We start from the raw sequence: 16,639 nt of genomic DNA, 5'->3' as shown, positions 1-16,639 counted from the left end.
GATGTCAGCAGTAACATGTCCGCTGACATTCGCCACTATCCGGTCCTGTCTGTGAAATCCAGACGGATGGGGACCCTATTTTCCATCCGACTGGCAGATCCCATAGAGAAGAGCGGGACTCCGACACGTCCTTCTCAGCACAGTGATTAGAGGTGGACATGTCATCCGCCTGCTCAGCAGGGATCAGCGGATCGATCCCCCCGCTAAGCAAAGCCTGCATTAAGATAAAAAGCCTTCTGCGTGTAGCAGCCTCCCCAGTACCCCTATTACTTACCCGAGCCCCATCTCTGTACCTCGGCTGTCCTGGACTCTCCCTCCTTATTGGCTGAGACACATCAGCCGTGCCACTTGCTCCCGCGGCTGTCAAAGTCAGTTAGCCACTCAGGAGAGAGAGGGAGCAGGGCGATCAGCAGCTCTGTGTCTGAATGGACACATGGAGCTGTAGCTCAGCTTGGGTGCCCCCATAGCAAGCTGCTTGCTGTGGGGGCACTCAACAGGAAGGAGGGGGCAGGAGCAGCAAAGAGGGACCTGAGAAGAGAAGGATCAGGGCTGCTCTGTGCAAATCCACTGCAACAGAGCAGGTAAGTATAGACATGTTTGCTTTTTTTTTTCTATGAGACTTTACAATCACTTCAAGACCTGATGTGCATTTTTTTTACATCAGTTGTGAGAGTAATCACACAGAGAATGACAAGCATGGTCTCAAAAATAGAACTTAAAATTACATATGTTTCAAACCACAATCTATAGGAATGAACACAATTACAGAATGTATGAGCATCACCCTCAGTTTCGGTTACAAGGAGTGCAGAAAAGAACAAAAGAAATTGCAGGAATATAAACTACATAGAAACCAATTTCCAGCTGTCATTCTCTAAGTGCAGAAAAAAGAATGTGGACCAATTTCTCATGTGTTATTCCCGGGTTTATATAGCAGCTTCAAATATCTTTGTAGAGAAAGCTTTCATGAATGGATTTTCACATGCAGCCTCAAGCTGGACTTTAAAAGTCAAAAATACAGATGAAACTAATTCATAGGAACATATTTTCTTTTTCTTTAAATCTGTAAAGTAATAACAACCCGTGATCCAGCCACCCCTGGGGTGTAAATAATTTGGTTGAAGGAAACTAAACATTTGCCATGTAGTTTAGCTGTGAGGACCACAGACCGTTTCTGAAAACCTTGGGTGGGTGTCCGTCCTGTCTAGGCCTCAGGCTGTTGCTGGTTGTATAGAGCCAGGCCGTCTAGGAGTCCAGTCCAGTCTCATAGTTGGAATAACATCGGAACTCATTGGCTAGTGACCGTGTGTGCCTTGGGATAAATTTACACACCTTTAAGCCAAGTATTTTTGTCACTAAATCCTCCATCACAGCACCTGAAACACAAAAAGGGTAACAATGGTATGGGCCACATTAGTACAGTAATTATGTTTTATGACACAGACATTCCTTCTTTCCTACACACACTCACTAAATGTATTTTTTTTTTAAAGGGGTGACATAATCTCTGTTCTCAGCTGCATAAGGGGCTTGTAGAGGTGGGGATAGAGACTGCAGGGGGTGCAAGCAAGAATAAGGCTGCATTCACACCTGAGCAACAAAACGCCCGACGCCGGACACTTCTGCCGCTAGAGGGGAGAATTCCCATTGCTGTCTATGGAGATGGTTCACATCTCATAGACGCCGAACGCCTGAAAAAAAGTCCCGGACCCTTTTTTTCAGGCGACATTGGCGTTTGCCCATTGACAGCAATGGGAAGACTTAAAAAAAAAAAAAAAATTGAAAGTTTCACACTCGCGGCAAAATACGCCGCTACCGCCGAACGCGGCTGTCGCTCAGGTGTGAATGGAGTCTAAGAGAAATAGCAGTATACTGATCTTCCCATTGAACAGCTGTATGGGGGGGGGGGGGTGTCATGTCAGCACAGGCCTGACCACTGGGGGACTCTCCCAGCACAGCCAAAAAAGTGACCTTGCCGGGAATGATATGCTTTCATGGCAGAATCACCAGGTATATGACGTGAACAAGATACTTTAAAGGGGTTGTAAAGGTACAATTTTGTTTTCCCTAAATAGCTTCCTTTACCTTAGTGCAATCCTCCTTCACTTACCTCATCCTTCGATTTTGCTTTTAAATGTCCTTATTTCCTCTGAGAAATCCTCACTTCCTGTTCTTCTGTCTGTAACTACACGCAGTAATGCAAGGCTTTCTCCCTGGTGTGGAGAAAGCCTCTTGAGGGGGGAGGGGGCGAGCAGGAGTGTCAGGACACCCACTAACACAAAGCTCATTTCTCTATCTGCAAAGTAGAGAGTGTCCTGACCCTCCTGCTCGCCCCCTCCCCCCTCAAGAGGCTCCCTGTGTGGAGTTACAGACAGAAGAACAGGAAGTGAGCATTTCTCAATAGAAATAAGGACATTTTAAATCAAAATGGAAGGATGAGGTAAGTGAAGGAGGACTGCACTAAGGTAAAGGAAGCTATTTAGGGAAAACATTTTTTACCTTTACAACTCCTTTAACCACTTAACCCCCGGACCATATTGCTGGTCAAAGACCAGAGCACTTTTTGCGATTAGGCACTGCGTCGCTTTAACCGACAATTGCGCGGTCGTGCGACGTGGCTCCCAAACAAAATTGGCGTCTTTTTTTTCCTACAAAAAGAGCTTTCTTTTGGTGGTATTTGATCACCTCTGCGGTTTTTAGTTTTTGCGCTATAAACAAAAATAGAGCGCCAATTTTGAAAAAAAATAATATTTTTTACTTTTTGCTATAATAAATATCCCCCAAAAATATATATAAAAAACTATTTTTTAGGTCGATACGTATTCTTCTACATATTTTTCGTAAAAAAAAAAAAAAAAAAAACGCAATAAACGTTTATCGATTGGTTTGCGCAAAAGTTATAGCGTTTACAAAATAGGGGTTAGTTTTATGGCATTTTTATTAATATTTTTTTTTACTAGTAATGGCGGCGATCATCGATTTTTTTTCGGTACTACGACATTATGGCGGACACTTCGGACACTTTTGACACATTTTTGGGACCATTGGCATTTTTATAGCGATCAGTGCTATAAAAATGCATTGGATTACTATAAAAATGCCACTGGCAGGAAAGGGGTTAACACTAGGGGGGCGGGGAAGGGGTTAAGTATGTTCCCTGGGTGTGTTCTAACTGTAGGGGGGGTGACCTCACTAGGGGAAATGACTGATCGCTGTTCATACGTTGTATGAACAGACGGTCAGCATTTCTCGCCCTGACAGGACCGGGAGCTGTGTGTTTACACACACAGCTCCCGGTCATCACTCTGTAACGAGCAATCGCGGGTGCCCGGCGGCGATCGCGCCTGGCAAGCACGGGAGTCAGGGACGAGCGGGCGGCGCGCCCCCCCAGTGGCCGATTCGAGAGCCGACGTATAGCTACGGCTCTCGCGCAGGGGAGCCGACCTGCCGCCGTATAACTGTTATACGGCGGCTGGTCGGCAAGTAGTTAATACAAGTACACGTTACCTCAGACACATATCAGGAATATGAAATAGTGTGGTAACATACACTTTAGGAAGCTGTCAGTGGAAGTAACCTCTTTGGCCACATGGTCACGTCTACAAAATAACAGCATGCACACAGTCCAACCCCCCTCCTCTTATTTTCCTGCCGTGGGATGAGGCTGGCATCACATCTTGTTCCCTATCTCATTGGTAACGTTTACATGCAGGATACAAACAGGGAGATCAATAGATCAGTGAACACAAGTCTACTGTGCACTGATCTAATGGTAGCATTAACCACGAATTCCTGGGTTCATATAGTTTGCTTGATACCAGAGAAAAGGTGGATCAAGGTCCCTATAATTAGGGCCAAACCTATGTGATCGGTCAAAACTTGAGTATTTTGCAAGTTGTCATGAGATCCCTACACACACGACAAACCGAAAAGTGACAAAATGACAGAACTCACTGGATTGCATCATACCTGTGCACAGTAAGATCTTGCCCTTAGTCAGGTACCGGATAGTCTCAGCAGTCTTAGTTAGGCACGCTTCAGATAGGTATGGTGGATCTGCTAATACGATATCACAGCTATGTGGCTGCAGCCCGTCTGGTAGATCCAATGGATTATTGTAGTCATAGAAGATGAAATCATCACCATAGACTGAGAACCTTCTATCATATTCCAGCAAACAGATGGATACGTCATCTCCAGCGAGTCCTTTAAGTTTCTGGTAAATGCTGGGAGCACTGACACAGGCTATCCTGGAAAGATAAATGTAACACATAGGCAGCAGGTACTAAAGAACTATGAACAACGAATGGAACTAGGCAGCCAATACAGCATTTAATTAAATCCAAGCAGGGAATAAACCTTAAGGAGCAGAGAAATTACAACAGGCACCAAAACTGAAGAAAAATAACCAAATCATGTTTCTGATGCCCCCCATACTACAATAGAATCTCATAGGAAAGGATCTAATAGAAAACTGATCATCAGTTCTTTCACTGGCATTTGATTATGGAGATCTGTATCACCTACAGTGATGTGAAAAAGTATTTGACCCTTCCCGATTTCATTTTTTTTGCATATTTCTCACACTTAAAGCGGAGCTCCACCCTCAAATTGAACTATGCATCAGTGGTTTTTAAATAATGTCATTAACAGAGTTAATTGTTTGCGAAACGGCACTGCGTCACTTTAACTGACAATTGCGCGGTTGTGCAACGCTGTACCCAAACAAAATAGACGTTCCTTTTTCCCCCCACAAATAGAGCTTTCTTTTTGTGGTATTTGATCTCTGCGGTTTTTATATTTTGCACTATAAAAAAAAAAAATTACAATATTTTGTACTTTTTGCTATAATAAATATTCCCAATGTTTTTTTTTTTAAAGCAAATTCCTCAGTTTAGGTCGATTTGTATTCTTCTACATATTTTTGGTAATACAAATTGCAATAAGAGTATATTGATTTGCTTGCGCAAAAGTTATAGCGTCTACAAAATAGGGGATAGAATTATGGCATTTTTATTATTATTATTTTTACTAGTAATGGTGGCAATCTGCGATTTTTATCGGGACTGTGACGTTATGGCGAACACGTCGGACTCTTTTCACTCATTTTTGGGACCACTGGCATTTATACAGTGATCAGTGCTATAAAATACACTGATTACTGTGTAAATGCCACTGGCAGGGAAGGGGTTAACACTAGGGGGCGATCAAGGGGTTAACTGTGTTCCCTGACTGTGTGTTCTCAGGCAGGTCAACAAAGCGGTTAATGATCATGGTATCACTGTGCTTGATTGGCCAGCAAACCCTCCTGACCTAAACCCCATAGAGATGAGAAACACCAGACCCAACAATGCAGATGAGCTGAAGGCCACTATCAAAGCAACCTGGGCTTTCATAACACCTCAGTAGTGCCACAGGCTGATCGCCTCCATGCCACGCCACATTGATGCAGTAATTCATGCAAAAGGAGAACAGAAAACTTTCTCATACAAGTACATGGTACAACAGGCACATATCAGGAATATGAAGTGTTGTTGTAACAAACGCTTTAACTTGCAAGAAATGCCATACCTTCCATTTTCTCCAGAGGCTTTCAATGCTTCCTTGGCCAGACACAGAGCAGTTTCATTGTCATACCAAAACTGACTTAACTGCTGTAAAGAAAATGAAAGAAATAACTTAAAGGAGCACTAAAGGAAAAAAATGTTTTTGCTGAAATGACTGTTTACAGGGTATAGAGACATAAAAGTTAACGGATTCCTTTTAAAAATGATTAAAAATAGATTCAATTCAATCATATAATGTGCCTCTAGTTTCACTTTCGTTTTTAAACTGGTTTCATGTTTATGTGAAGTAAAGGGACCCACAGAACAAAAACAAACAAATCCAGGGCAGTGTTCTGTTTTTAAAATGAATCTGATTGGTTCTGAGGAGTTTTAGACACACAGCTTGGATCACAGTGAAAAGCTGCCATGAGATTTTTCATAAGGAGCCAGACAAGCAGGAAGTGTGGAGATCACAGCAGAATTACAGCAACTTCAAAGCAAAAACAAACAATGAGGACATGAAACCAGTACTGCAGTAAGGAAAAGGAAGCTATTTAGCTAAAAAAAAAATCCTTTAGTGATCCTTTAAGTGATGCACAGCTTCTGTGAAGGGCCTAATGTACTCTTTATTTTCATCACTGTAAGGGCCAGGTCACACCAAAGAAACGTAGTCCAGATGTGTGCCATAAGTGTTTTTGATGCAGTCCAGTGCATTTCCCCCCCTCTTTTTTCTTAACCTTAAATAAGGACATGTGTGTTCCAGTGTGTTTTTGATGGGTTTTACAGCATTCCAGCACAGTCCAGTGCAGGAAAAATGCAGCATGTTCTACTTTTTTTTCTGGAACTGCAAGCACTGGTGTGAACTATGCCTTGAAAACCATATAACCTACTTTCCATGCGTTTTTGATGCAAAAGAAAAAACGCACTGCATGTGGTGTGAACTGCCCCTAAGGCCCTGTGCATACAGGGCCGGATTCAGAAAGAGATACGACGGCGTAACTCCTGATACGCCGTCGTATCTCTGAGTTCCGCCGGTCGTATCTATGCGACTGATTCAGAGAATCAGTTACACATAGAATGCCCTAAGATCCGACAGGTGTAAGTGTCTTACACCATCGGATCTTAGGCTGCAATTCCAGGCTGGCCACTAGGCCTGCTATATGAGGGGTAGCTAATGTTAAGTATGGCCATCATTCTCGCGCCGAGTTTTGAAATTTTACGTCGTTTGCGCAAGTCGTTCGCGAATACGGCTGGACGTAATTTACGTTCACGTCGAAAGCAATGACGTCCTTGCGACGTCATTTAGAGCAATGCACACTGGGATATTTTACGGACGGCGCATGCGCCGTTCAAATAAAACGTAAAAAACGCGGGGTCAATACAAATTTAAATAAAACACGCCCCCTACATCCCAATTTGAATTACGCGGCCTTACGCCGCAACACATACGTTACGCCGCCGTAGCTAAGGGCGCAAGCTCTTTCTAAATAAAGAACTCACGCCCAAAGTTAAAGATACGTTACGCCGGCCGGACAGATACGCCATTGTATCTGAATCCGGCCCACTGTCTTTAGCCTGTCTAAGAGCAGTGAAATGTCTGTCCAGGGGTGCACATCCATAACTGTACACATGCAAAAGATTGGAATGGATTGTAATTATAAAGAAAATTACATTTTTTATTTTATTCTTATTAAAAAAAAAAATATTTTTTTTTATCATTTTCATTACATTTTTTCTATTAAATTCATTTTTTTGTGAAGTCTTTAAACTAAAATTAGCATGTATTTGATGTTTTTAAATGTGTGACGTTATAGGCTCCCATTATAACATATTTACATTGTAATGGCTGTTGCTCTAATTGTATTTGGTGCCTGTGGTTTAAGCCGCCCCTTTTGGGTATACATATGTAATTATTGCCATCTTAATTTTATTGGTCATCTATGAAGGAGGCTGCTCCCCTCGGATATAAAAGCTTAGTCTTCATGTACCGGAAATTATGTCCTTGATGGGAGGGCGAAACACGTTGACATAATTTCCGGTTCGGAGTCCGAACTACGGGCCAGATTCACAAAAGAGATACGACGGCGTATCTACTGATAGGCCGTTGTATCTCTGTTTCTAACTATGCGGCTGATTCATAGAATCAGTTACGCATAGCTAGCCCTAAGATCCGACAGCTGTAATGGAATTACATTGTCAAATCTTAGGATGCAGTACCGCGGGGGGGAGTTCTCGTCGTAAACCAGCGTCGGGTATGCAAATTAGCACTTACGGAGATCCACAAAGCTTTTTCCCTTCGTTAAGTCGCCGTAAGTGTTAGTTTGCCGTCGCAAAGATAGGGTACCTTTTACAAAGTTTAAAGTTAGTACACCATGTAAAAGTGTACCCGTCTTTCCCGCGTCACTGTCAAATTTTTTTTTTAAAAAAAAATTCCGGGCGCAACTCTTTTTTTACCGACGCAACTTTTTTTTACCCGTCGCGATTCACAAAACCTTGGCGCATCGAAACTTCGCGCAAAGCACGTCGGGAAATTTGCGTCAAGAGCATGCGCAGTACGTCCGGTGCGGGAGCGCGCCTAATTTAAATGGGACTTGCCCCATTTGAATTGGCCCGCCTTGCGCCGGCCGGATTTAGGATACACCGCCGCAAATTTCCAGGTAAGTGCTTTGTGGATCGGGCACTAACTTGGAAAAATTGCGGCGGTGTAACTTAAATCGGAAAAGTTAAGTTGCGCCCCGGCTACGTGAATCTGGCCCTACGTCACTTGCGGCTGCGGAGGAACGCATGCTGGTTACGGCGTTCCCAGATCAGATCACTTGCTTTCTACATGCCTGATTTTACATGTGTCCTGTAAGTGCAATTTGTATGTGCAATAAATCATCCAGTTCTACAATACTTCACTATCGGTCCCCTTTTTTGTTCTGATTTTGGTCAACATCCTGAGTCCTGGTGAATCATGTTGGGGGGAGATCCTTATTGGACTGTGTCATCTATTGCCGGTCACCAGATTAAAGCCTGTTTGACCCCTAGACTGAAAAGCTGGGAGTCCATGATTTCTGGTGAGTAGGGATACAAGAGTGTGTCACATCACAGGAGTTTAATTTTGAGCACTTCAGCACGTTTATGAAGTTTGGAGCACAAGAGCACTTTTGGGATGATATTTGGGACTTTATTGGCATTATCATACACTTTCGGATCAATTTATAATATATTTTTGTTAGCGCTATTATTTCTTATTATATATGGACCATACCTGGCAAATCCCCATGGAAGTTGGAAGTCATTGTAGTAGGCACAAGTACTACAGCTATGGCTGCTAGCTTCCAAGTCCTGTGGCATTTGGCTGCCCTGCTACACACTGAAAACCTGAGGTTGCCCACTCAGCATTCAGAGAACACTGCATTTTCTCAATGAATGCAAAGTGTTCTGATTGGACAAGGTGGAGATAGTGATGTCACTGCCCCACCTCTACTCCTCATCCAGAGATTGCTTTGCATTTATTGAAAAAAAAAAATACAAAGTGTTCCCTGAATGGCGTCTGTGCCGAATAAGTGTTTAAAATGAAGAAGGACATCCACTTGGCACAGGACACAGAAGCTAGTGGCAATCATTGTACTACCGGTACATACTACAGTGATTTCCAGCTTTCAGGGGGATCCCACAGGTGTGGCACATACATACTTACATTGGTCCAGGCTGGGCCAGCATAACATTGTAAAAATGCCATACCTGGAAATTCAATAATAAATTATCACTTATTATTAACACTTTCCAGTGTGAATAGCCTCACATTAAGTCCAGCAGCATTAAACAGGCGGGGATAGGCATGAAACCAGGACTTTCCTGGATTGTCAATCATGGTGTTATGTCATCATGGGCTGGACAAACCAGGAGTCCTCTGGCCCGTCGGTCAAATTAGGCAGCGACACTGGATTAGACAGACTGGGAGTCCGAGATACCCGGGTCCTCCTACTATAGCGAGTGGTGACCACCATTAGAAAAAATATAAAAAGTTACATGGCCAGGGGAAAGAGCCAGCACAGTAGCCACTTCTCTTGCCTAAAGGATATAAAGAACAGTGAGCCCTTGAAATGCTGCATCCAATAAAGCAATGTTTCTCAACTTCAGTCCTCAATTACCCCCAAATGGGTCATATTTGTAGTATTTCCCTCAGATGAAACGGCTGCGGTAATTATTAAGGCAGTAAAACTGATCAAATTACCTGTGCAAAATAATGGAAAGCCTGAAAACATGACCTGTTGGGGGTACTTGAGGACTGGAGTTGAGAAGCATTGCAATAAAGGACTAATCAGTGGTTGCTGCTTTAAAGTGGGAGCAAACTCCTGTGTATTATTTTTACCTAGGTAAGCCTATAATAAGGTCTACCTAGAGGTACAGTAAACATCTCCTAAACGTGCACCGTTTACGAGATATTTACTTCCGATGCAGCCGGCGCGGTCACCAGAGCTGTGCCGTAAACACAACGTCATCGCCATTCATACCGCCGAAGCCCGCCAACCTAAAGGAAGACTCGGTGAAGATGTAGACACCTTCAGCTGTAACAGCGTGCTGCTGAAGGGCTTCTTTTTCAGGTAAATCTGTTCTAATGTCCTAGTATGCGACGCATACTGAAACTAACGGTTCCTTTTTTTTTCTTTAAGTGGGTTACTAACACTTTAATTGCAAAAAGAGGACAATAATTGTTAAAGTTAGGATCTGACTTTTACAGAGTTCAGCTTTAAATCTGCAGTTTGATTTATAAAACCAGGTGTATTCTAGACCTCCAGAGGCCTCCCTCCCACCAACCCACTTGCAGATATGGACACTGAGAGGTCAACACAGGGATGTCCACTGCAGAAGGAAGACACTGAATGAGCCACGAGACAAATTGAAAAACTCTTCTTACACTACAGGGCGCCATGTAATAAGAGATGTCCAAGTCAATAGACTATTCCAGTCATATATAACTCATATTATCCTGTAAAGACCGATAACAAAGGACTTCTCTTACCCAGTCTTCTTCGACTGCCCCAACTGAGAACTGGTCATAGTCAGGTCCAGACTTTGTAGATTCCTGCTGCTCCTGCTCAGCATAAAACTCCTGCAAAGCCGCTAAAGCGTGGGCAGAGAGCTGTGGAACATCGTCATCATCACTGCTATCCATCATTAATGAACACTAGAGTATAAAAGATATCAAAATTAAGCACAAACACTGCAACAGCTCTAGTGTGGACAGGAATGAAAGCAAAGCTCTAATTACGGTATAAGCTGCAGGCAAGATACCCCACCGCTTCTGTACAGCTAGATACCCGCTACAGCTAAAACCACCGGCTGCATTCTCAGGTTCCCTGTTCGGACAGGAGTGCCAGAAAAAAACATGGAAGACGGTGGGGGGGGGGGGGGAATTCCCTCCCACTGCTTGTAGAAGCAGTCTAGAGGCTAATTAGCCGCTAGGATTGCTTTTACATGAAAGCCAACCGCTGGCTGAAAATAATTATACCAAGATGATACCTAAACCCACAGGCATCATTCTGGTATAACCACTCAAAGTCTAGCAACATACCAGTACGATGCTGGTCCTTGTTGGGCATATATTGTAATCTTTTTTTTCATGCAGCCTGTGGGCTGAATGAAAAAAAAGAGATTGATCGGTGGGTATGCCAACCATTAGAATACCTCCCTTCATCCACAAACTTCTAATGATGGGCATACATGCACCATTTTGTATGCCGAAACATGGGGGCATCCGTCCTAAAAGTTAGGAGCAAAATCGCTCCTCCACCCCTGCTGCCCCCATGCTTTGGCATAAATGCTCTTTTTTTTTTTTAACTGTGGTAGTGATTTTGGAGTTACAGCTTTATGCATCGTGGGAGAAAATGCTGTTGCTGTCAAGATAAATAAATCTGCGCTGCAACTGAATGGCGTACCTGCTAAAGCAATTGATGGTTAACCATAAAACAAAGTAACATTACAGTATAACAGTAAGACATACATACCATACTTGCAAAGCAAATACAAAAAAAAATAAAAAAATGATTTAACGCAACCTGTGCCTAAAATATATATATGCCGAAGCATGGGGGCATCCGCCCCCATGCTTTGGCATATATGGTCTTTTTTTTAACTGTGGTGGTGAAATCACCTCCTACAGCATTGGAGTCACGGCTTTATCTACCGTCGGAGTAAATGCTGTTGCTGTCAAGATAAATAAATCCACGCTGCAGCTGAATGGCGTACCTGAAAACAAAAAAATGGTTAACAATAAAACAGTAAACGCGGTTAACGAGCGTTTCGCAATAAGAGCACTGTATTTTTAGGCTGGGCGGAGGGGCAAAACGCAGGTACTAGCAGGTATCTGGGCTGATCCCGCTAACACTGCATTTTTGGGAACCCCAAACTGCTGGGGACGCTAGCATAGATCTGACCAGATCAGATATTGATCTGCTCAGATACTATACCACTAAGAGAGGTGTATGCTGCGTGCTTGGGTGTTAGCGCTACTGGCACTAACCTGATGCTGCCTGGGGCCACACAGACCCTAAAACCCAACTGATATCACCCGGCCGGGCGATCAGGGGGTTGAATCTTTATTGGGTAATAAACGGCGGGCACCCTGACGCTATAAAAAAACAAAACTAACCAATGTCACCCGTAAAACACTTATGCAGTGATCACTGGCGAAAGGGTTAACTAGGGGGCAATCGGGGATAAAACCTTTATTAGGTAGTATATGGGGGTACCTGACGCTATAAAAACCTGATGGTGAACCTAAACAACTAACTGGATACCTAGCGCCACCCTTGACACTAATACGGTAATCAGAAAAAATATCGCTTAGTGACACTGGCGACAGGGGGTGAAAGCGTTACCTGGGGGGCGATAAAAGGGTTAAACCTTTATTAGAAGGGTTAGGGGAGTACCCTAGACCTAAAAGGGTCCTTCCACTAACTGCACCAACACTTTTTACTAGGGTTGTCTCGATGCCACTTTTTTTAGGACCGAGTACAAGTACCGATACTTTTTTTCATGTACTCACCGATACCGATTACCGATACTTTTTTTTAATGTCATGTGACTGTTTTCAAATTTAAGAATGTCTCTTAGATTGGTGGTCAGTGGGAAGGATGTCTCTTAGATTGGTGGTCAGTGGGCATGGTGCACATCAGGGTACTGGGCACAGTAGGGCACATCAGGGTGCTGGGCAAATCAGGGCACAGGGCACATCAGGGCACAGGGCATGGTGCACATCAGGGCACATCAGGGTACTAGGAACGGCAGGGCACAGGGTACTGGGCACATCAGGGTACTAGGCAGGGCACAGGGTACTGGGCACATCAGGGTACTAGGCATGGCAGGGCACATCAGGGTACTGGACACATCATGGTACTAGGCATGGCAGGGCACATCAGGGTACTGGGCAGGGCACAGAGTACTGGGCACATCAGGGTACTAGGCATGGGAGGGCACAGGGTACTGGGCACATCAGGGTACTAGGCACGTCAGGTCACAGGGTACTGGGCACATCAGGGTACTAGGCATGGCAGTGCACAGGGTACTGGGCACACTTTCCTTTCAGCTTCCTTTAATGCAGAGTAGCGCAGGAAGCGGCTCACATCTGTAATAAGTCTTTACTATCCTCTATCATGTTGCACTATTCCCCAACAGCCCCTCCTCTCCTCTCCTCCATCTCAGATGATGTCACAAGCATACAACGAGAGGAGAGGAGGGGCCATCGGGAACAATGCGACATGAGAGAAGACAGTAAGAACTTATTACAGCCGCTTATTACCCGCTCTGCTCTCTGCCCCCCGCCCGCTGCTCTCTTGTCAATAGACAAGTATCGTACAGGGCATCGGCAGCATTTGCGCGAGTACAAGTACTCGCGCAAATGCTCGGTAATGGTCCCGATACTAGTATCGGTATCGTGACAACCCTACTTTTTACAGTCACAAATGATACCAAATGCAGTGATCAGTAAAATAAATGAACACTGTGACACTGTGACTAGGGGTGATCGGGGGGGAAATGTGGGCCTACGTGTACTGGTGTCAGTGTAGTGTTGGTGCACTTACTATTGATGCATTTTCTCCTCGGGCGCCGGTCGAAAAGACTGACGCGAGGAAAGTGACATCGCTTCCTCTGCCTGTGTTTACACTTTCACAGGCAGAGTAAGCATGTCATTCGTCGGGAGCGATCGTGAGGGGGTGGCCATGAATCAGTGGCCTCTCCCTCAGGACACATGGCTCCTGCAACGATGCCGCCCGCCTCGGGCACCGGGGGGGGGTAGGGTTGCCACCTTTAAGAGTTCCCCTTTACATCAGAGTCCTCAAAGTTCCCCTTTTAAATCTGAATCCACAGAGTTCCCTTTTTACATCTGAACTTCCCTTTCACTGTAAGGGGGGACTCTGATGTAAGGGAGAACTCTGGGGGCTCTAACATAAGGGATGCTCTGGAAACCATGATCTAAGGGGGAACACTAGGAACTCTGATATACAGGAGGACTCTGATGTAAGGGGCAACACTGTGGCCTCTGGTGTAAAGGGGAACTCTGATGTAAGGGGGAACACTGAGAACTCTGATGTACGGAGAAGACTCTGATGTAAGGGGGAAAGCTGTGGCCTCTGGTGTAAAGGGGAACTCTGATGTAAGGGGTGCTCTGAGAACCCTGACTCACCTTTGTGTACTCAATCAAAGGCAAGAGAGAAAAAGGAGAGGGGGGGAGACATTCACAGACAGGGATGGATGGTGAGCTCACTCATCCCCTGGCAGTCAACACCTCTCATCCAGATGTATCTGAGGCTGCTGGACTTCAATTTTCCAGCCTCAACTTTCCTTTTCTGAGGCACAGCACTGAAGATTGGAGTGTGGGCAGACACAGAGGGGACGGTGTGGGGGGGGGGATAGGTGTAGATCGAGCCCTCTCTCAGGCAGTGTGAAAGAGACAACTGCAGCCATAAACCCTTCTGGCAAGCCATAGACCAGGCTAAATAATGTGTCCGGGTTTCAGGCTTTCTGAAACCCGAAAACATGATTCTAAACCCGAACTGTCCGGGTGAATCCTGGACAGGTGGCAACCCTAGGGGAGGGGGGGGGGTAGTAACGTGTATATATACACACGTTACTCTGTCTGCCCGTGCCATTCTTCCGACGTATATTGTCGTGAGGCGGTTGGCAAGTGGTTAAAAATGAATAAAAATTCTATTTATTCCATAGTTTGTAGACGCTATAACTATATAACTTTTGCGCACATCAATATACGCTTATTGCGTATATATACCCTGTTTCCCCGAAAGTAAGACCTACCCCGAAAATAAGTCCTAGTTTAAAATGCTTATAAAATCCTATAACCCACTCTATTACAGTGGTATATAATGTACAATATGTGTGTTTCTCTGATATAAATGTGGGGAAGGGAGCTCCGGTGGGTCACAGAGGCGCTATAACAAAGGTATGTGTCAAAATTATATTACAGAAACACACAAATTGTACATTATATAATACTGTAATAGAGTGGATTATAGGATTTTACAAGCATTTGAACTCAGTTCACACTGGGGATTCTGGTCTGGCTGGGAGGGGGGGGCGGGGAATAAAATACCGCACATTACATGGTAAGACCTACCCCGAAAATAAGCCCTACTGTGTCTTGTGTTGCCAAATTTAATATAAGACCCAGGCTTATTTTCGGGGAAACACGGTAGCAGAATACATATTGGCAGAAATTAATGAAGAAATTTGATTTTTTTATTTATTTATTGGATATGTTTTATAGCAAAAGTTAAAAAATATTGTTGTTTTTTTCAAAACTGTCAGTCTTTTTCACGCGATCAAATACCACCAAAAGAAAGCGCTATTTGTAGGAAAAAAAAGGACGTCAATTTTGTTTGGGTACAGCGTCACACGGCACCGTGTCAGTTAAAATAACGCAGTGCAGCATCGCAAAAAATGACCTGGTCATTGGGGGGGGTAAATCCTTCCAGGGCTGAAGTGGTTACGTTTGAACCATTCCCGACTCTATCCAAGATAATAGCAAAGTTCTGCTATCATTACTTTACCAATCCCTGAACATTTCACCACACATATAATAAATAATAGGCGTTGTATAGAAAACAAATCAGACCCCCCCCCCCCATATCCTTGCTGGAGGAAGAAGGGGGTCACATGACTCTCCCAGCTTTATCCTGCTGCTGATTGTTTCGTGCAGTAACCCATAGTAACCAATAGGCGGTCACACCAGCACAAGGCTGGTTCTGATTGGTTGCTATGAGTGTATTTGGCTGCCGAGCACGTGCAGCAAACCGTGGAGGACCCGGATGAAGGTTCCGGGGTCACTCTTCACTGTACTCCCGGGACATGACAAAGAAGTTATTAGCAGGACCAGTACTAAGAGGAGGCGGCGACTCCATAATAAGTACATACACCCCAACCCGCTTTTCCGCTGTCCACCTCACCTGACTGTCCACAGCTTCAAATCTAACACATGCCGACCGGGGACTACATTTCCCAGAGAGCACTGCTCTTCCGGTGTCCGCCTCCACGTCATGTATCTGGTCCTAGTAGACGTGCTGCAGACGCAACTGGCGCCACCTGGTGCTAGAGGGAACTCCTTACACAAGCGCTGTTAGTTGCAAGTCCTCCATTGAGCAGCTGGTGGTAGTAGACAAGAAAAGGCAACTACCTGGAGATTCTCCATTCTTTTCTACTTGTTTTTGTACATAGATAGGAGCAGAGGAGCAGTGCAAAACAAACTGAAAAATGCTGCAAAAAAAAACACATCAATTGCAGCCACTGTGCCCATCATATGCAGCCACTGTGCCCATAATATGCAGCCTCTGTGCCCATCATATGCAGCCACTGTGCCCATCATATGCAGCCTCTGTGCCCATCATATGCAGCCACTGTGTCCATCATATGCAGCCACTGTGCCCATCATATGCAGCCACTGTGCCCATCATATGCAGCCACTGTGCCCATCATATGCAGCCTCTGTGCCCATAATATGCAGCCACTGTGCCCATCATATGCAGCCACTGTGCTCATCATATGCAGCCACTGTGCCCATCATATGCAGCCACTGTGCCCATAATATGCAG

General features: G+C 44.6%; 1 protein-coding gene across 1 annotated transcript; it reads right to left on the bottom strand.

Moving 5' to 3' along the window:
* Positions 1–1,031: 1,031 nt before the first annotated feature.
* Positions 1,032–16,097, bottom strand: EEF1AKMT1 (EEF1A lysine methyltransferase 1). Its single transcript, XM_040340534.1, has 5 exons — positions 15,998–16,097; positions 10,558–10,722; positions 5,572–5,654; positions 3,970–4,250; positions 1,032–1,376 (listed from the first exon to the last, which is right to left on the bottom strand). The coding sequence occupies exons 2-5, from the start codon at positions 10,711–10,713 to the stop codon at positions 1,246–1,248; spliced, it is 651 nt and encodes a 216-aa protein (XP_040196468.1). The 5' UTR covers positions 10,714–10,722; positions 15,998–16,097; the 3' UTR covers positions 1,032–1,245.
* Between the last annotated feature and the right edge of the window lie 542 nt (positions 16,098–16,639).

Source organism: Rana temporaria, chromosome 2 (assembly GCF_905171775.1).
Source record: "Rana temporaria chromosome 2, aRanTem1.1, whole genome shotgun sequence".
Classification (NCBI taxonomy): domain Eukaryota; kingdom Metazoa; phylum Chordata; class Amphibia; order Anura; family Ranidae; genus Rana; species Rana temporaria.
This window is presented reverse-complemented; position numbering and strand designations above follow the sequence as displayed.

Coding starts and splice junctions, on each gene's coding strand:
- EEF1AKMT1 (XM_040340534.1), bottom strand. CDS start 10,713: ATGATGGATAGCAGTGATGATGACGATGTTCCACAGCTCTCTGCCCAC. Junction 4,251..5,571: donor GCCTCTGGAGAAAATGGAAG/GTATGGCATTTC, acceptor TTATCTTTCCAG/GATAGCCTGTGTCAGTGCTC. Junction 1,377..3,969: donor CAAGATCTTACTGTGCACAG/GTATGATGCAAT, acceptor TTTGTGTTTCAG/GTGCTGTGATGGAGGATTTA.